Source organism: Ranitomeya imitator, chromosome 4, assembly GCF_032444005.1.
Source record: "Ranitomeya imitator isolate aRanImi1 chromosome 4, aRanImi1.pri, whole genome shotgun sequence".
Classification (NCBI taxonomy): domain Eukaryota; kingdom Metazoa; phylum Chordata; class Amphibia; order Anura; family Dendrobatidae; genus Ranitomeya; species Ranitomeya imitator.
In genome coordinates, this window is record NC_091285.1 from 665161587 (window position 1) to 665182518 (window position 20932).

General features: G+C 43.9%; 1 protein-coding gene across 4 annotated transcripts in view; it reads right to left on the reverse strand.

The window, feature by feature from the left end:
• Nucleotides 1-20932, reverse strand: part of LOC138677188 (potassium channel subfamily T member 2-like) — a 389156-nt gene that overhangs the window by 126033 nt on the left and 242191 nt on the right. For all 4 annotated transcript variants that reach the window (XM_069767117.1, XM_069767116.1, XM_069767118.1 and 1 more), the window contains exon 9: nucleotides 14835-14929. In XM_069767117.1, the coding sequence (XP_069623218.1) occupies nucleotides 14835-14929 (95 nt within the window). The remainder of the gene's footprint in view (nucleotides 1-14834; nucleotides 14930-20932) is intronic.

Genomic DNA, 20932 nt, shown 5'->3' on the forward strand with positions numbered 1-20932 from the left:
TGGGTGATAGTGGACAATACTGTAAGGGGAGTTTGGTTGATAGGCTTTAGTGTAAGATACAATAGTGTAAGGGAGGTTGTGGTGATAGAGGACAATAGTGTAAGGGGAGTTGGGGTGATAGGGGACAATAGTGTAAAGGAAGTTGGTGTGATAGGGGATATTAGTGTAAGGGAGGTTGGAGTGATAAGAGACTTTAGTGTAAAGGAGGTTGTGGTGATAGGGGACATTAGTGTAAGGGGGTTTGGGTGATAGTGGACAATACTGTAAGGGGAGTTTGGTTGATAGGCTTTAGTGTAAGGGACAATAGTGTAAGGGAGGTTGTGGTGATAGAGGACAATAGTGTAAGGGGAGTTGGGGTGATAGGGGACAATAGTGTAAGGGAAGATGGGGTGATAGGGGACAATAGTGTAAGGGAAGTTGGGGTGATAGGGGACAATAGTGTAAGGGAAGTTGGGATGATAGGGGACAATAGTGTAAGGGAAGATGGGGTGATAGGGGACAATAGTGTAAGGGAGGTTATGGTGATAGGGGACAATAGTGTAAGGGAAGTTGGGGTGATAGGGGACAATAGTGTAAGGGAAGATGGGGTGATAGGGGACAATAGTGTAAGGGAGGTTGGGGTGATAGGGGACAATAGTGTAAGGGAAGTTGGGGTGATAGGGGACAATAGTGTAAGGGAAGATGGGGTGATAGGGGACAATAGTGTAAGGGAGGTTATGGTGATAGGGGACAATAGTGTAAGGGAAGTTGGGGTGATAGGGGACAATAGTGTAAGGGAAGATGAGGTGATAGGGGACAATAGTGTAAGGGAAGTTGGGGTGATAGAGGACAATAGTGTAAGGGGGTTTGAGTGATAGGGGAGTTTAGTGTAAGGAAGGTGGGTGATAGGGGTCATTAGAGTAAGGGAGGTGAGTCTGAAAGGGGAGAGCAAAAAGAGTTGGTCGGGTAATGAGATGAGTGACAAATAGTAATGAAAAATCTTGGATACTGGTGATACCATATGCAATACCTTCAAAAAAACCATGCAATATAATAAACAGTGTACTACTAAATTTTCTCAATGACATCACCTCACTCTCCAAGAATTACTGAAATGACACCTTCCCTGTAATTAGCGTTATCAATAAATATTGCAGGTGGAAAACAACGGATTAATCTCTCCACAGTAATAATGATGGCGGACTGCCAGAAAATCCAATTATTACTTCTGTTCCTTTCCCATTATCTCATTTTTTCATAAATAGTTCATTTGTGAGTCTGCACAGATTAGACAGATTAGTGAGCACAATTCCAGCTAACATGAAAGCCTTCTGCTAGGCTCCAGCCCAATCATGGATTCTGAGCATGCACTGGATGAGCACCATGTCACGGTTCACACCGTGCTGCCAACAATATGTCACAGATCCCACCAATATGTCAGGGATCCCGGGGAGGATATCTTTATCATTCCCACTACTCACACCAATTTGTCATGAACCGGGGTTGTTTGGTCGCCCCTGTTTTCTTCTGAAGGGGATTTATCTATATCCCACTTCCCAGTTCTGGTTTAGAACTTGCAGCTCTCTGGCGCCCACCTTACCCTCAAGTCAGATTAGGGTCTGCACCTAGGGTAATTAGTCACCAGAAAGGCTGCCTGCTATGTAATGGCTATTGGGCATGCTGCAGCGAGGGCGATTTAACTACTCCCACACAGGCGGGAACCATAATTATCAACGCCGCCGTCGCTACAAAGATTCCCAATCGCACAAAACAAAGTATGCTGCCACCAGCTCCAGTTTCCTAGGGGTTAATGGGTCCGGAGCCCACCCAAATCAGTAGCGTAATTCACTTCAGAGGAAGCGACAGTTCGTTTATAGAGCAGAGAGACAAGCTAGTAAATTACACTGTGTGCAGAATTATTAGGCAAGTTGTATGTTAGATGATTATTTTTATTATTGATCAACAACTATGTTCTCAATCAACCCAAAAGACTCATAAATATCAAAGCTTAATATTTTTGGAAGTTGGAGTGGGTTTTTTCTTTAGATTTGGCTATCTTAAGAGGATATCTGTTTGTGCAGTCAACTATTACTGTTCATAATTATTAGGCAACTTAATAAAAACCAAATATATTCCCATCTCCCTTGTTTATTTTCACCAGGTAAACCAATATAACTGCACAAAATTTAGAAATAAACATTTCTGACATGCAAAAACAAAACCCCCCAAAATTAGTGCCCAATAGAGCCACCTTTCTTTATAATGACACTCAACAGCCCTCCATCCATAGATTCTGTCAGTTGCGAGAGGTGGACTGTTTTCCCTCCCTGTAGATCTCACATTTTATGAGGGACCACAGGTTCTCTATGGGGTTCAGATCAGGTGAACAAGGGGGCTATGTCATTATTTTTTCTTCTTTGAGACCTATACTGGCCAGCCTTGCTGTGGAGTAGTTGGAGGCATGTGATGGAGCATTGTCCTGCATGAAAATCATGTTTTTCTTGAACGATACCGACTTCTTCCTGTACCACTGCTTGAAGAAGTTGTCTTCCAGAAACTGGCAGTAGGTCTGGGAGTTGAGCTTCACTTCATCCTCAACCCATAAAGGTCCCACAAGTTCATCTTTGATACCAGCCCATACCAGTACCCCACCTCCATCTTGCTGGCGTCTGAGTCGGAGTCGAGCTCTCTGCCCTTTACTGATCCAGCCTCCGGCCCATCCATCTGGCCCATCAAGAGTAACTCTAATTTCATCAGTCCTTAAAACCTTTGAAAAGTCAGATATTTCTTGGCCCAGTCTTGACGTTTTATCTTATGTTTCTTGTTCAAAGGTGGTCGTTTTTCAGCCTTCCTTACCTTGGCCATGTCCCTGAGTATCGTACACCCTGTGCTTTTTGTTACTCCAGTAACGTTGCAGCTCTGAAATATGGCAAAACTGGTGGCAAATGGCATCTTGGCAGCTTCACGCTTGATTTTTCTCAATTCATGGGCAGTTATTTTGCGCCTTTTTTGCCCAACACGCTTCTTGCGACCCTGTTGCCTATTTGCAATGAAACGCTTGATTGTTCAGTGATCACGCTTCAAAAGTTTGGCAATTTCAAGACTGCTGCATCCCTCTGCAAGACATCTCACAATTTTGGACTTTTCGGAGCCCATCAAATCTCTCTTCTGGACCATTTTGCCAAAGGAAAGGAAGTTGCCCAATAATTAAGCACACCTTATATAGGGTGTTGATGTCATTAGACAACACCCCTCCTCATTACAGAGATGCACATCACCTGATTTACTCAATTGGTAGTTGGCTCTCAAGCCTGAACAGCTTGGAGTAGGACAACATGTATAAAAAGTATCATGTGATCAAAATACATCTAGCCTAATAATTCTGCACACAGTGTATATATTTTACTCCATAAAAAGGTAGGCAGTGTTTACAAAGTATAAAAGATATTATAAAGAAGACAACATCATGTGTACATTACAGATTACAAATAAAAAGGGATTAAAATTGAAAAACACATAGCATTCAGATCATTTCAGCTTGTGACTGGCTGTGTGCTATGGAGGAGAAAGGGCTTCCATATAAACAGATGCATGAGCACAGCTTTGCCGAGCTGTTGTTAACTCGCTTCCTGGACCAACTCTCTCACAACTCAGCAGGGGTAAAGATATGCCCTCTTGTTGTGACATCACTGAGTGGGCTGAGTAATGACATGCACTCCTTTTTCTACTATTTACGTTTTTTGAGACACCAGGCAGACATTCCTTGGGAAAGGAAAAGGGGGAACAAGTGGCTTTACGGGATTGGTCGTCTGCAGTTTAAAAGCCATAAACTGCTCACACATTGGTATCGAGTTGCGCAGTGTCTCTGCCATAGGGCTTTGTTTGTTGTATGAGCGAATGCAGAGGGGAAGAAAGGGAGGGTCAAAACTGCAGTGTGTGTCTGTGAGATGGTACTTTATAGAATTAATCTCACATTATGACATTTTTACATTATCGTGACACACAACTTAACAGCTAATTATTACCCTAGAAATACTGCAACTTCCCAACAACACAACAAGGAAAAAGCAAAATAAACATAACAAATATGGGAATATAGTAGGTGCTATCTTACAAAACGAAAAAATAGTTCAAGGGATACAATATATATAAAAACAAATCCAACCCCCACAAGAGTCTTCACTTAAGGCCGGGATCACACAACGCGAGATACGGCCGAGTCTCGCAGGAGAAAACCCAGGTCTGGCACCGGCACTTGGGAGCGGAGCGTGCAGCTCCATGTGTTGCTGTGCGGCTGCACGCTCCGCTCCATAGTGCCGGCGCCAGACCTGGGTTTTCTCCTGCGAGACTCGGCTGTATCTCGCGTATGTGTGATCCCAGCCTAAGAGTAGTACTGATTGTGCCGCTAAAGACAGAATTATTGGTAAAAGGTCAAAAAACAATAATCAATTATATATTAAAATACAGACAGTTTCTAATCCATATATCCACAGGTAATGATAGAGCAATGAATAGCTGAGCGAGTGTATAAATAAATAAAATACATAAATGAATAAGACCTGATACTGAGCATCGCTCTGGGGTGGGGATTAATGGTAAATCCAGAGAAGGTGATTGACATCTGTGCCGTTTATCAAAATTAGAATGAGCCGTAAATTTTGCTAAAATTCCAAATCCAAAAATACATTGTTGTTACTTGTGTGAATGGATGCATAGCGGTGCAGCGCAGTGCAAAAGGGGAGGAGAACGGCAGGGGGCCATGTCATAATGATTGACAGAGGACCATTACTTCATGAAAATACAATCCTAAGCAAAAAAATATTATACGATTGCAGGGAAAAATTAATGGAAAGTACATGATATAGGATAAAGATCAGTGGGAATGGCATGTCATGACTGTGAGTGTGACGTCTGTAAGGTTACGTTCACATTAGTGTTTCCCGACGCAGCGTCGGGAAACGCAGCGGCGACGCATGCGTCATGCGCCCCTAAGTTTAACATGGGGGACGCATGGACATGCGTTGTGCTGCGTTGTGCGACGCATGCGTTTTTTTTTGCCGCAAGCGTCGGGCAAAGAAAACGCAACAAGTTGCATTTTTTTGCGTCGAAATTTCGGCAAAAAACGACGCATGCGTCGCAAAACGCAGCGTTTTTGCGTGCGTTTTTGTGCGTTTTTATTTGCGTTGTGCGTTGCGTCGCCGACGCAGCGGCGCACAACGCAAATGTGAACGTAGCCTATGAGTATTGCACAGTGTTGATGAAATGTGGCCTATGTGACATGAACACGGCAACATGGACCTTCAGTGCTCCAAGTGTCTCAGCCACTAATGTTAGAGAGGCTTTATATACAATATAAACATGAAATTAACTACTATAATACTGCCCCCTATGTACAAGAATATAACTACTATAATACTGCTCCTATGTACAAGAATATAACTACTATAATACTGCCCCTATGTACAAGAATATAACTACTATAATACTGCTCCTATGTACAAGAATATAACTACTATAATACTGCCCCTATGTACAAGAATATAACTACTACAATAATACCCCTATGTACAAGAATATAACTACTATAATACTGCCCCAATATACAAGAATATAACTACTATAACACTGCTCCTATGTACAAGAATATAACTACTATAATACTGCCCCTATGTACAAGAATATAACTACTATAATACTGCTCCTATGTACAAGAATATAACTACTATAATACTGCCCCTATGTACAAGAATATAACTACAATAATACTGCCCCCTATGTACAAGAATATAACTACTATAATGCTGCCTCCTATGTACAAGAATATAACTACTATGATACTGCTCCTATGTACAAGAATATAACTACTATAATACTGCCCCCTATGTACAAGAATATAACTACTATAATACAGCCCCTATGTACAAGAATATAACTACAATAATACTACTCCTATGTACAAGAATATAACTACTATAATACTGCCCCATATGTACAAGAATATAACTATTATAACGTTGCCTCCTATGTACAAGAATATAACTACTATAATACTGCCCCCTACGTACAAGAATATAACTACTATAATACTGCCCCTATGTAGAAGAATATAACTACTATAATACTACTCCTATGTACAAGAATATAACTACAATAATACTACTCCTATGTACAAGAATATAACTACTATAATACAGCCCCTATGTACAAGAATATAACTACAATAATACTACTCCTATGTACAAGAATATAACTACTATAATACTGCCCCTATGTACAAGAATATAACTATTATAATGCTGCCTCCTATGTACAAGAATATAACTACTATAATACTGCCCCTATGTACAAGAATATAACTACTATAATACTGCTCCTATGTACAAGAATATAACTACTATAATACTGCCCCTATGTCCAAGATTATAACTACTATAATACTGCCCCTATGTACAAGAATATAACTACTATAATACTGCCCCTATGTACAAGAATATAACTACTATAATACTGCCCCTATGTACAAGATTATAACTACTATAATACTGCCCCCTATGTACAAGAATATAGCTACTATAATACTGCCCCCTATGTACAAGAATATAACTACTATAATACTGCCCCTATGTACAAGAATATAACTATTATAATGCTGCCTCCTATGTACAAGAATATAACTACTATAATACTGCCCCTATGTACAAGAATATAACTACTATAATACTGCTCCTATGTACAAGAATATAACTACTATAATACTGCCCTTATGTACAAGAATATAACTACTATAATACTGCCCCTATGTACAAGAATATAACTACTATAATACTGCCCCTATGTCCAAGATTATAACTACTATAATACTGCCCCTATGTACAAGAATATAACTACTATAATACTGCCCCTATGTACAAGAATATAACTACTATAATACTGCCCCTATGTACAAGATTATATCTACTATAATACTGCCCCTATGTCCAAGATTATAACTACTATAATACTGCCCCTATGTACAAGAATATAACTACTATAATACTGCTCCTATGTACAAGAATATAACTACTATAATACTGCCCCTATGTACAAGAATATAACTACTATAATACTGCCCCCTATATACAAGAATATAACTACTATAATACTGCTCCCTATATACAAGAATATAACTACTATAATACAGCCCCCTATGTATAAGAATATAACTACTATAATACTGCCCCTATGTACAAGAATATAACTACTATAATACTGCCTCCTAGCTGTGAGGTTGTGTGTTGGTAGCTCTCCTGATGTCTGGAGCAAGCCCAGGGAGGGGCCACCCTGGGCGGGGAAGCTCCCCAGGCAAGGCCCAGGCTTCTCGGCCTACACTGGGACAAGGCTCCCAGGCTTCTCTGAATGGGAATGCTAATCCCAAAGCCACTGTGAGACCGGTGAATGCAGCGGCCAAAGCTGCAGCAGTTCTGTGAAGGAGGAGAAACCAGCAAGTAAAGTTTTGGGAGGAAAATCTACTCCAAGTCCAGCAAAGAAGCCAGAAGGTAAAGTGTTGGTGAGTGATGTTCCACAGCACAGTATGAAGTCCTGTAACTCCCCGGTCAGTCAGCAGCCCCTGCCTGAGGCACAGGTGAAATCACTCTCAGGTGTGCAGATCACCTCTCCTGCTTCCAGGCAGAGACGGACGTCTTTGGAAAGACAGACCATCCAGGAGAACTTGCAGCAACATGGCAGTGTGGCGCTGTCAGGACGCACCCGGTCACAGTCAGGTGGCAGCGATAAACCTGCTGCGGAGCCGGCATCCAGCCGAGGAGCCACAAAGCCATCTGTGGTGGAACCGCACAAGGCAGTGTTCAAAATCCCTGTACCCGTGGTGAAGGTAAAACCTGTGCAGCCGGCGCATGCACCCGAGCTGCAGCTAGCGGACGAGATACCAGGACTTGTCAGGAAACTGGGTGAGTTACAGCAGCAAAAAAAAGCGCTGCAAATGGAGGTCGACTTTATCTATAGCCTAAAGACCACTAATCCTGCCAGTAATGATGTGTATGACCTGAGGCTGAACACACTGGGGGTGCAGCTGGCAAGTGTGGTGCAGGACATTGAATCTGTGCTGGAGGGCATGGGGCCCCTGGCAGAGACCTACAGGAACCGGGAGCGGTTCGCCTCCCAAAATCAGGACTGTGCTGTAGAGACTGGGACCCCCCAGCAGCGGACACAGCCTGTGTTACAGGCTGCCCGTTTCTGCTTCCAAGAAGGGAAAAAAGTGCAGCAGCAAGCAGCTGAGTGTGAACAGGAGCATGCACTTCAGACTCCAACAGAGGCACCACAGGTCCCAGAATGCCCCACGCAGGAGCAGGACAGTGTTTGTGAGACTGTTTGTGCTGATGAGGCCGAGGCTGAGGCTGAGGCACAGACTCGGGCTTGTGATGTTGTGCCCATGGGGTCGGGGGTTGGGGAGGTTTCACATTCTGTCATGGACGTGGCACTGTCTGATGATAATGATGCTACTAATGATAATGTGCATGATATGTGTGACTATCCCCCGTTACCATCTAGTCCACAAGGTGTGGCAGCCCCCCCTGCTGCAGACCCTCTCCCTGTCAGTCGGCCCAGTGTGGCCCGGCAGGTGCCCCCCAGGAATGCCTGGAGCCGCGGCGCCCCATCCTTCACTTCCAGCGCCAGATATACCGGCCAGACTTTTAAGCGCATTAATGTGGTGCGGTTTAAGTACATAGGTGCCAAGGAGGATCTGCCACAGCGCAGGTATGTGGTGAGAGAGCTGCTATGCGGCCAGATGGGGTTTGTGGTAAACGAGATACTGGCGGTGTCCAATCTTCTGGACAGACAGGGCTACGAGGTCAGCTTCAAGCTGCAGTGTGACCTGGACAGGTTCTGGGCCAATTACCCCAGGTTCAGAGATGCTGAAGGCTGGAATAAATTTATATTGGTTCCTATCTCCAGGCCGGACACTGTCACGGTAAATATCACCTTCTGGAATGAGGCCGTTCCCCCACAGGACATCGAGGTGTGGCTCCGGAGACACTGTGACCTCACCTCTGGACTCTCCAAGGTCAGAGATGAGGATGGTATCTGGACAATGGGGTGGAAAGCTGTGGTTAAACTGCGGCAATTTAATAATATTACTGCCCATTTACCCAACTCCTTCTTCATTGGGAGGGAGAAGGGAAGATGTTATTACCCCGGGCAGCCCAGAAAGTGCTTCAAATGTGGTGAGAAAGGTCATCTGGCCAACGCCTGTACTGTGGTGAAGTGCAGCTTGTGTGGGGATATCGGCCATGTCGCTGTGGATTGCCGGGATGTTAGGTGCAACCTCTGCGGTAAGATGGGCCACCCTCACAGGGACTGTCCAGACGCCTGGCATAATATCTGCAGGGTCTTCCCTGATGAGGCTGCACTGGCAGGAGCAGAGGCTCAGGAGGATGAGGATGTGGTGGCAGGGGCGCATGAGGGGGAGGATTTAATTTCAGGAGAGATGGTGACCAGCCCAGATGCCCAACAGGAGTCCACTCATAAGCAGGGTATAGAGGGTGCAGAGGGGAACTTGGAGGTCGCTCCTCAGGTCCAGCGGCCTCAGGTAGCCCCCCCTTCAGCATCACTGTCTGAATCTGATGACTGGAGCGTTAATCACAATAAAAGGAAGAAAAAGAGCACATCCTCCCGTAAACCTGAGGCAGAATATGACACCGGTCAGAGTGCTACTAAGAAGGTTCAGAATTCTGCAGGAGTGATGGTTGTGTCCAACAAGTATGGAGTTTTATCGGAGTCTAATGATGATGATTATGAGACAGAGTTGAGGAAAGTTGATGCAGAGTGTGACAGGGACATAGAGGACCACCCTCCGTCAAAGCGGAAGCCTTTATCTGTGGACCCTCAGGTAGAGTCTGACATGGACACCGGTGGTGGACAGAACATCCCTGACTCATGATGATGGCAGTTACTGTGCTCCTTCTCTATTGTGTTGTGATGGCGGGGTTCTCATTAACACTAACCTCAAGTAATGTCAACAGTATTAAGGCAAGGAGGATGAGACATGTGGTGTATGAACATCTCACACATCTGGACACCGATGTCATTTTCCTGCAGGAGACACGACTGACATCTCTGGGGCTTATGAGAGAGGCTGAGAGGGAATGGCGGTGCGGTCCTTCTTTCTGGTCACTGGCTGTGGAGCCTTACGCCGGAGTCGCTGTCCTGTTTAACACCAATGATGTGACTGTGCATAGGATGACGGAGGTGGTCATGGGAAGATGTTTGGTCCTGGAAGTCACTATTCATGGGAGGCGACTCCGGCTTATTAACATCTATGGGCCACAGACAGTGACTGACAGGATCCAGCTGTTTAATAACGTTAAGCCTTACCTCTTCACTTCTCTTCCGGTGGTGATGGCAGGGGACTTTAATGCCATACTGACATCGGGTGACAGTTCCTCGGGCAGGACAGTGACCAGGGACGGTAAGGTCCTACATAACATTATAATGCAGGCTGGACTGACTGATGTTTTCGCACAGGGAGGTCGACAGCCAAAATTCACATATTTATGTTCCAACAGGAGCAGTAGGATAGATTTTGCTTTTGTGAGTCCTACTGAGGCTGTTGACACCCTGAGTGAGAAGGTTGTCCCTTACTCTGATCACCTCGCCTTGTGTTTCTGTCTGGGGACCTCTAACTGTCCAGACATCGGTAGAGGGCTGTGGAAGCTCAATTCCAGTCTCTTGGATGATGCTTATGTTCAGAGTCGTGTCTACTCCCTTATCCAGCTTCATCTAGATAGGGTTGACTTCTATGATAACATGACCGACTGGTGGGAGGACGTCAAGGAGGATATCAGATCCCTCTTAAAGAGACTGTCAGTTAATAAAGGGAGGAATAAGTACAGCCAGTACCTAAAGCTGCGTAAAGAATTGGAGTCACTATATTCGGCGGGCGGGGATGACAAAGTGAAGATCGACCGACTGAAATCTGAGATAAGACAGTATCAGTATAGTAGGTATACCTCCCTGGTTCTTGAACGGGATTATGGGTCCTTGGGGGCCCCTGATCCCTTTGAGAATTGCAGGGAGAGGGTAGTCAAAAAAATGGTCACGGGTCTCACTGACTTCCAGGGTGTATTGCAGGATTCACGGGAGGGTATCCTGGAGGTGGTGAGATCTTACTATGCTGACTTGTTTCAGAGGAAAGTTTTGGATAAAGATAAGATGGCTCAATTCTTGGAGGCAACTCCTGCGCCTGATACTAATGATCTGGACTTTTCTCCTTTGACAGCGGAGTTAACGGTGGAGGAAGTTAAGGAGGCTATTGATAAATTACATCTGAAGAAGGCACCAGGTCCAGATGGCATAACAGCAGAATTTTATAGGAAATTCAGAGACCTCCTGGCTCCAATCCTCGTGGATGTGTATAGAAGTTGTCTAGAAAATCACCTGATGCCTCCATCCATGAGAGTGTCCTCGTTGATTCTGCTGTCTAAAAGGTAAAGAGCCGAGCGACATCAAGAACTGGAGGCCGATTGCCCTCTTGAATGTGGACAGGAAGATTCTAGCAAAGATCCTGTTTTCTAGATTAGTCTGTTTGTCCCCAGCACTGTTGGCAGGCTCTCAGTTTGGCACAGTAAAAGGGCGGAACATCTCTGGAGCAGTCATCTCGATACGGGAGATGTTTGAGAGATGTAAAGCCCTGCGGTGTGGGAAATATATTGTTAGTCTGGACCAAGCTAAAGCCTTTGACAGGGTTGATCATGACTATCTGTGGGCCACTTTGTCAAAGTACGGTATTCCGGGACAATTTGTGGATTGGCTGAAGACATTGTACAGAGAGGCGGTGAGCTTTCCTCTGATTAATGGTTGGCAGGGTGACACTTTTGGAGTTGAGGCAGGGGTGAGACAGGGTTGCCCACTGAGTCCCCTCCTGTACGTTTTTGCCCTAGACCCGTTTCTGAGGTCACTGCAGGAGTGTGATTTTCAGGGGGTGCCGGTCCCCCATTGCCTGCCTCTGAATGTTGTTGCCTATGCGGATGATGTGACGTTGGTGATCTCTAATCCTCGAGAGGTGCAGATGTTATCTGCGTCTATCAGAAGTTACTCAGAGGCCTCCGGGTCTCTGGTCAACCTTGAGAAGAGTCAAGCTCTGTGGACATTAGATACTGATCCCAGCTATGATCTGCGGCAGTTTGCCAAAGCCTCCACCCATATTAAGATCCTTGGGGTTAAGTTTGGGAGGGATGATAATGGCACGCTAAATTGGGAGGAGAAATTGGAAGCCGGAAATGCAAAGGTTCAGCGATGGAAGAACTGGAGGCTGACCTACAGAGAAAGGGTCGCAATGTTGAAGACTTACCTGGTCCCTGTTTTCTTGTATGTCTCTGTCATTTTCCCTTTGCCAGAATCTTTCTCAGCGAGGCTCTTCAGCCTGTTCTTCCAGCTCTTGTGGGGGAATAGGTTGAACCTAATAAAGAGGGGAATAACCTACCTACGGCGGAGAGAGGGTGGGCTGGATATGTTGAATCCAAGGGTTTTCTTTGACTCCTTGTTTCTAAAGGTAAATTTTGGGAACAGGGACTCAAACAGTAGCTCTCTGTGGGTAAATAGTATCAGGTACTGGATATTGCCTTTTGCAGAATCTTGGGTGCGAGGCGGCAGTCTCAAGAGGAGGAGATGGACAGGTGACCACCTCCCCCAGTATCTGGACTATGGTCTGAAGTGTGTTAGGAGGTGGGGACTGGAGAAGTCTTACATTGAGAGCAGTACGAGAAGAGACCTGTATGCTCATGTATGTAGGACTTTCTTTTACTCTCCACTGGCCCTGAGAGATTGTGTCACCACCACCCTGCAGGAAAGCCTTAGGTTCCTAAACGGGAAAAGACTTCCTCCTAAACTGTTTGACGTCACTTGGCTTTCGCTGCATAGTCGGCTCTTTGTCAGGGGGAACCTGAAACACTTGAGTGTCTCCGATCGGAATTGTCCCCTTGGTTGTCAGCAGGAGGAGACTATGGAGCACTTTATATGTGATTGCTGGGGAGGGAGGAAGATCTGGGAGGAAGTGTCAGATAATCTAAAAATCCCCAGACTGCGGACTCTAAAGTATTCTGACATAATCTATGGCGTCCCCTCCACTGTTAGTAACATCGACAGAGAGACGATGTACATTATAATAAGCGTCATCAAATACTATCATTGGCACATGAGAACCCGGGTGTCACTGCACAATGAGCTGTTTGATCACACCGCGCGGCTGGTCAGGTTATGTCAGAACTCCGGTGGATAAAATCGCTAGAAGTTGGAAGGAGTCCGAGAAATATTAAGTTATGGAGGAATGTAAAATTCAGTTAGAAAATATGATATGACTTTTTTTTTTTTTTTTTTGTTTAATTTTCATCTACCTCCAGGTGTGGACACTTTAATTTATGTATCAATATGATCTGATTATTTAGTACTTGTGTATATATGACCAAAGTGAATTGTGTTTTGTAATTCTTGTAATTCTGGGTGATTTTTGTTTTTATTATAATTGTATTTATGTTTGGTTTTTATAATAAAAATTGCCCCTATGTACAAGAATATAACTACTATAACACTGCTCCTATGTACAAGAATATAACTTCTATAATACTGCCCCTATGTACAAGAATATAACTACTATAATACTGCTCCTATGTACAAGAATATAACTACTATAATACTGCCCCTATGTACAAGAATATAACTACTATAATACTGCCCCCTATGTACAAGAATATAACTACTATAATGCTGCCTCCTATGTACAAGAATATAACTACTATAATACTGCTCCTATGTACAAGAATATAACTACTATAATACTGCCCCCTATGTACAAGAATATAACTACTATAATACTGCCCCTATGTACAAGAATATAACTACTATAATACTGCCCCTATGTACAAGAATATAACTATTATAATGCTGCCTCCTATGTACAAGAATATAACTACTATAATACTGCCCCCTACGTACAAGAATATAACTGCTATAATACTGCTCCTATGTACAAGAATATAGCTACTATAATACTGCCCCCTATGTACAAGAATATAACTACTATAATACTGCCCCTATGTACAAGAATATAACTACTATAATACTGCTCCTATGTACAAGAATATAACTACTATAATACTGCCCCTATGTACAAGAATATAACTACAATAATACTGCCCCTTATGTACAAGAATATAACTACTATAATGCTGCCTCCTATGTACAAGAATATAACTACTATAATACTGCCCCTATGTACAAGAATATAACTACTATAATACTGCCCCTATGTACAAGAATATAACTACTATAATACTGCCCCCTATGTACAAGAATATAACTACTATAATACTGCCCCTATGTACAAGAATATAACTACTATAATACTGCCCCAATATACAAGAATATAACTACTATAATACTGCCCCTATGTACAAGAATATAACTACTATAATACTGCTCCTATGTACAAGAATATAACTACTATAATACTGCCCCAATATACAAGAATATAACTACTATAATACTGCCCCCTATGTACAAGAATATAACTACTATAATACTGCCCCCTATGTACAAGAATATAACTACTATAATACTGCCCCCTATGTACAAGAATATAACTACTATAATACTGCCCCTATGTACAAGAATATAACTACTATAATACTGCCCCAATATACAAGAATATAACTACTATAATACTGCTCCTATGTACAAGAATATAACTACTATAATACTGCCCTTATGTACCAGAATATAACTACTTTATTACTGCCCTCTTTGTATAAAAATGCAGATTGGAACAGGTAGAGGGATTTTTATAGAACTTCATGTGCACGTACCAAGTAAACATGAGGCAGACCAGAGTACAGATGAGGATGAACACCTGGTTGAACATGGCGGAGTGCGTCCTCTGGATTGCTCGATGCAAGTCATTCTAAAAACAAAAAAGAAATCGATTACTGAGTGATGAGAGATGGATGAGTGCCTTTTCTGTCTTCCTATCTCCCATCTGTTTTCTTCTCTTCTGATTTTTAGCTCTACGCCATTGGGTCGCAGCTATGCTCATTCTCTTCAGTTTAGCTGCGCTTCCCGTTTGATCTCAGGCTTGTAGCTGCTGCTCTGCTCCTCTATGCTTTACACTGCAGCTCTGCTTTACCAGATTGGCTGCTAGGTATAAGCACAAGGTCGTGGGCAATATGATTACTACAGAAGAGCACATTTGTCATTCCTTTGCTATACATGTGCTATTGGGAATTTATTTGCTGAAAATTCAAAACCCCTTTAAGAGGAGAATCCCTTTAACACTGCTGTATTGTTTGACATTTATTAAAAGTTGCAATTCACACAGGGGTAAGTTTTAGCATTTCTGATATAAATAGATAGTAATATTATGAGTGTCTGTGCGGACCCTCGCAGTCATTACTCCGCGCTGACTTCTCCTTGCAGCTGATTTAGATTCATAGTTGGAAGCGGGCGCTGGAGAGCGAGCGGCGGCGGGCGGGGGGTGATTTCACAGCTACAGAGGTGATATCCAGCAGACGCTCATTATTTTGTACTTTCGTAGCTGGAAGCGCAGAAGATATTTCTGCACTTCTCATTCATGGCGCTTTTCTTTCTCGTGTGGTGGGAGCGGCCGCCCGTGCCTTAGAGACAAGGACGACTTCAGGCTCATAAATTGCCTTAATTCTCAGCCCCCCCAAAGTGCAGTAACCACACTCATAGACATATGCATGTTCACTATATACAGCGCCTTGAAAAAGTATTCATACCATTTGTATTCAGCCCCCAGAGACAAAATTTTGTAGGACCACCTGGAAGTCTTCTGGGGTCTGTCTCTACCAGCTTAGCACATCTAGAGGGGACATTTTTTGCCTGCTCCTACTTCTTTCCACACTCACTATATGCTCAGTGAGGTTAGATGGAGGCGTCTGTGATCAGCAATTTTCACGTCTTGACAAAGATTCTCGATGGGATTTAGGCCTGGATTTAAGCATGAATATGCTTTGATCTAAACCAGAATGTTTAGGGTCGTTGTCCTGTTGGAAGGTGAACCCTCGTCCCGGTTTCAAGTTTTTTTACAGCCTCTAAAAGGTTTTCCTCCAGGTTTGCCCAATATTTAGCTCCATTCATCTTCCCATCAATTCTGACCAATTTCCCTGCCCCTGCTAAAGAAAAGCATCCCCACAGCATGATGATGCCACCACCATGTGTGACTGTGGGGATGGTGTTTTCAGAGTGATGTGCCATGTTAGTTTTCCAGCACACCTAACATTTTCCAGTCAGCCCCAAAAATCCTACTTTGGTCTTGTGACCAGAGCACCTTCTTCCACATGCTTGCTGTGTCCTCTACATGGCTTTTTGCATCTTGAAAATGGGACTTGTTATGACTTGTTTTAAAAAATGGCATTCTTCTTGCCACTCTTCTACATAGGCCAGATTTGGTCAGCATGCAACTAATAGTTGTCTTGTGGACAAATTTTGCCACCCGAGCTGTGGATCTCTGCAGTCCTCCAGTGACCATGGGCTTTTTGGCTGCTTCTCTCATTAGTGCTTTCTTTGCTTGGGATGTCAGTTTAGGTGGACGGCCATGTCTTGGTAGGTTTGCAGTTGTGACATAATCCTGAAATTTTGGGATGATGGAGTGAACAGTGCTCTGTGAGATGTTCAGAGCTTGGGCTGTTGTGAATTCAGCTTTTGGGCTCCCTCCGGTGGTTGTAGAGGGTAATGCAGTTGTGCCTGGACTGCAGGATTGGACAGGTGTATCTACTAATTGCAAGACTGACTGGGGTATATAGCTTTGCAGGATTCTTTAGTCCTTGCCAGTTGTCCATTGTTTTTGGAGGATTCACTTCCCTCCTGGTCTCTCCAGTTTGCTGTGCTTTTCTACAAAGATAAGTCCTGGCTTTGTTTTTGCTGTTCACCTGCTGTGGACCTTATAGTTCTGTGCATATTCATGTTTTTGTCTTGTCCAGCTTTGTCTGTGAAGGATTTTTTGCAACCAAGCTGTGTCTCTGGAGATGCAGATATACCCTCCATGTCTTTAGTCAGATGTGGTGATTTGTATTTTCTGTGGTGGATATTTTCTAGTGTTTTAATACTGACCGCATAGTACTCTGTTCTATTCTTTCTTTTTAGCTAGTATGGCCTCCTATGCTAAAATCTGATTTCATATCTGCGTATGTTATTTCCCTCTTCTCTCACAGTCAATATTTGTGGGGGGCTATCTATCCTTTGGGGATTTTCTCTGAGGCAAGATAGGTTTCCTGTTTCTGTCTTTAGGGGAAGTTAGATCTTAGGCTGTGCCGAGGGGTCTAGGGAGTGTTAGGTACCCCCCACGGCTACTTCTAGTTGCGCTGCTAGGTTCAGGTTTTGCGGTCAGTACAGGGGCCACCTTCTCCAGAGTCCGTCTCATGCTGTTCCTAGGCCACCAGATCATAACAGTACAACTGGCCAACAATGAGTTAATTGCATCTCAGAAGAAGGGAGGGAAGCTTTTGAGCCATTTTTTTTTCCTTAGCCTGTTTGGTATTATCCTCGCTCTTAATCTCTGGGTGGCTACGGAATCTAGTATTAACATGAATGTTCAGGAGTTAGTTTCTCGGGTGGATCAGCTTGCTGCTAGGGTACAGGGTATTTCAGATAATATTGTTCAGACTCCTGCCTTGGAACCTAAGATTCCCACTCCTGATTTATTCTTTGGTGACAGATCCAAATTTTTGAGTTTCAAAAATAACTGTAAACTGTTTTTTGCATTAAGACCCCGGTCTTCTGGTGATCCTATTCAGCAGGTTAAAATCATCATATCTCTGCTGCGTGGTGACCCACAGGATTGGGCATTTTCCCTGGAAACTGGCAATCCTGCTTTGCTTAATGTTGATTCGTTCTTTCAGGCATTGGGGTTGTTGTATGATGAGCCTAATTCTGTGGATCAGGCTGAGAAAATCTTGTTGGCCCTGTGTCAAGGTCAAGAAGCGGCAGAATCGTATTGCCAGAAATTTAGAAAATGGTCTGTACTGACTAAATGGAATGAGGATGCCTTGGCGGCAATTTTCAGAAAGGGTCTTTCTGAATCCGTTAAAGATGTTATGGTGGGGTTCCCCACGCCTGCTGGTCTGAGTGATTCTATGTCTCTGGCCATTTATATTGATCGGCGCTTGCGCGAGCGCAGAGTTGTGCACACTGTGGCGTTGTCCTCTGAGCGGAGCCCTGAGCCTATGCAGTGTGATAGGATTTTGTCTAGAGCTGAACGTCAAAGATTCAGGCGTCAGAATAGGTTGTGTTTTTACTGCGGCGATTCTGCTCATGTTATTTTGATTGCCCTAAGCGTACAAAAAGAGTTCTGTTACCATCAGTACTATACAACCTAAATTTCTGTTATCTGTGACCTTGATCTGCTCATTATCATCATTTTCTGTCATGGCATTTGTGCATTCAGGCGCCGCTCTGAACTTAATGGACTTAGAATTTGCCAGACGTTGTGGTTTCCCCTTGCAGCCTTTGCAGAACACTATTCCTTTGAGGGGCATTGATGCTATACCGTTGGCTAGAAATAAACCTCAGTTTTGGACACAGCTGACCATGCGCATGGCGCCATCCCATCAGGAAGATTGTCGTTTTCTGGTGTTGCATAATTTGCATGATCATATTGTGCTGGGTTTTCCATGGTTGCAGCTACATAATCCGGTGTTAGATTGGAAATCCATGTCTGTGACTAGTTGGGGTTGTCAGGGGGTTCATGATCATGTTCCTTTGATGTCCATTTCCTCTTCCCCCTCTTCTGAAATTCCTGAGTTTTTGTCAGACTTTCAGGATGTATTCGATGAGCCCAAATCCAGTTCCCTTCCACCGCATAGGGACTGTGATTGTGCTATTGACTTGATTCCAGGTTGTAAGTTCCCTAAGGGCCGACTTTTCAACCTGTCTGTGCCAGAACATGCCGCCATGCGGAGCTATATTAAGGAGTCTTTGGAGAAGGGGCATATTCTGCCATCTTCTTCACCGTTGGGAGCGGGGTTCTTTTTTGTTGCCAAGAAGGATGGCTCCTTGAGACCCTGTATTGATTATCGCCTCTTGAATAAGATCACGGTCAAATTTCAATACCCTTTGAATCTGCTTACTGATTTGTTTGCTAGGATTAAGGGGGCTAGCTGGTTTACTAAGATTGACCTTCGAGGGGCATATAATCTTATTCGTATTAAGCAGGGTGACGAATGGAAAACTGCATTTAATACGCCCGAAGGCCATTTTGAATACCTTGTGATGCCATTCGGACTCTCTAATGCTCCATCTGTGTTCCAATCCTTCATGCATGAAATCTTTTGGAGTTATCTTGATAAATTCATGGTTGTATATTTGGATGATATTTTGATTTTTTCCAATGATTGGGAGTCTCATGTGAAACAGGTCAGGATGGTATTTCAGATCCTCCGTAATAATGCTTTATTTGTGAAGGGGTCAAAGTGCCTCTTTGGAGTGCAGAAGGTTTCTTTTTTGGGTTTCATTTTTTCTCCCTCATCTATAGAAATGGATCCGGTTAAGGTTCAGGCCATTCATGATTGGATTCAGCCCACATCTGTAAAGAGCCTTCAGAAATTCTTGGGCTTTGCTAATTTTTATCGTCGTTTCATTGCCAACTTCTCCAGTGTGGTTAAACCTCTGACCGATTTGACAAAGAAAGGCGCTGATGTGACGAATTGGTCCTCCGCGGCTGTTTCTGCCTTTCAAGAGCTTAAACGCCGATTTACTTCTGCCCCTGTGTTGCGTCAGCCAGATGTTTCTCTTCCATTTCAGGTTGAGGTTGACGCGTCTGAGATTGGGGCAGGGGCCGTTTGTCTCAGAGGAATTCTGATGGTTCCTTGATGAAAACGTGTGCCCTCTTTTCTCGGAAGTTTTCGCCTGCGGAACGCAATTATGATGTCGGCAATCGGGAGTTGTTGGCTATGAAGTGGGCATTTGAGGAGTGGCGACATTGGCTTGAGGGGGCCAAGCACCGTATTGTGGTCCTGACCGATCATAAGAATCTGATTTACCTCGAGTCTGCCAAACGGCTGAATCCTAGACAGGCTCGATGGTCCCTATTTTTCTCCCGTTTTGATTTTGTGGTCTCGTACATTCCTGGTACTAAGAATGTTAAGGCGGATGCCCTCTCTAGGAGTTTTTTTCCTGATTTCCCTGGGGTTCTTGAGCCGGTCGGCATTCTGAAGGAAGGGGCGATTCTTTCTGCCATCTCCCCTGATTTACGACGGGTTCTTCAGGAATTTCAGGCTAATAAACCTGACCGCTGTCCAGTGGGGAAACTGTTTATTCCTGATAGATGGACTAGTAAAGTGATTTCTGAGGTTCATTGTTCTGTGTTGGCTGGCCATCCTGGGATTTTTGGTACCAGAGATTTGGTTGGTAGGTCCTTTTGGTGGCCTTCTTTGTCGCGGGATGTGCGTTCTTTTGTGCAGTCCTGTGGGATTTGTGCGCGAGCTAAGCCTTGCTGTTCCCGTGCTAGTGGGTTGCTTTTGCCATTACCGGTCCCCGAGAGGCCCTGGACACAGATTTCTATGGATTTTATTTCCGATCTTCCTGTTTCCCAAAGAATGTCGGTTATCTGGGTTGTCTGTGACCGATTTTCTAAGATGGTTCATTTGGTGCCTTTGCATAAATTGCCTTCTTCTGATTTGGTTCCGTTGTTTTTTCAGCATGTGGTACGTTTGCATGGTATTCCGGAGAATATTGTGTCTGACAGAGGTTCCCAGTTTGTTTCTAGGTTTTGGCGGGCCTTTTGTGCCAAGCTGGGCATTGATTTGTCTTTTTCTTCTGCATTTCATCCTCAGACAAATGGCCAGACTGAGCGAACTAATCAGACCTTGGAGACCTATTTGAGATGCTTTGTGTCTGCTGATCAGGATGATTGGGTGGCTTTTTTGCCATTGGCCGAGTTTGCCCTTAA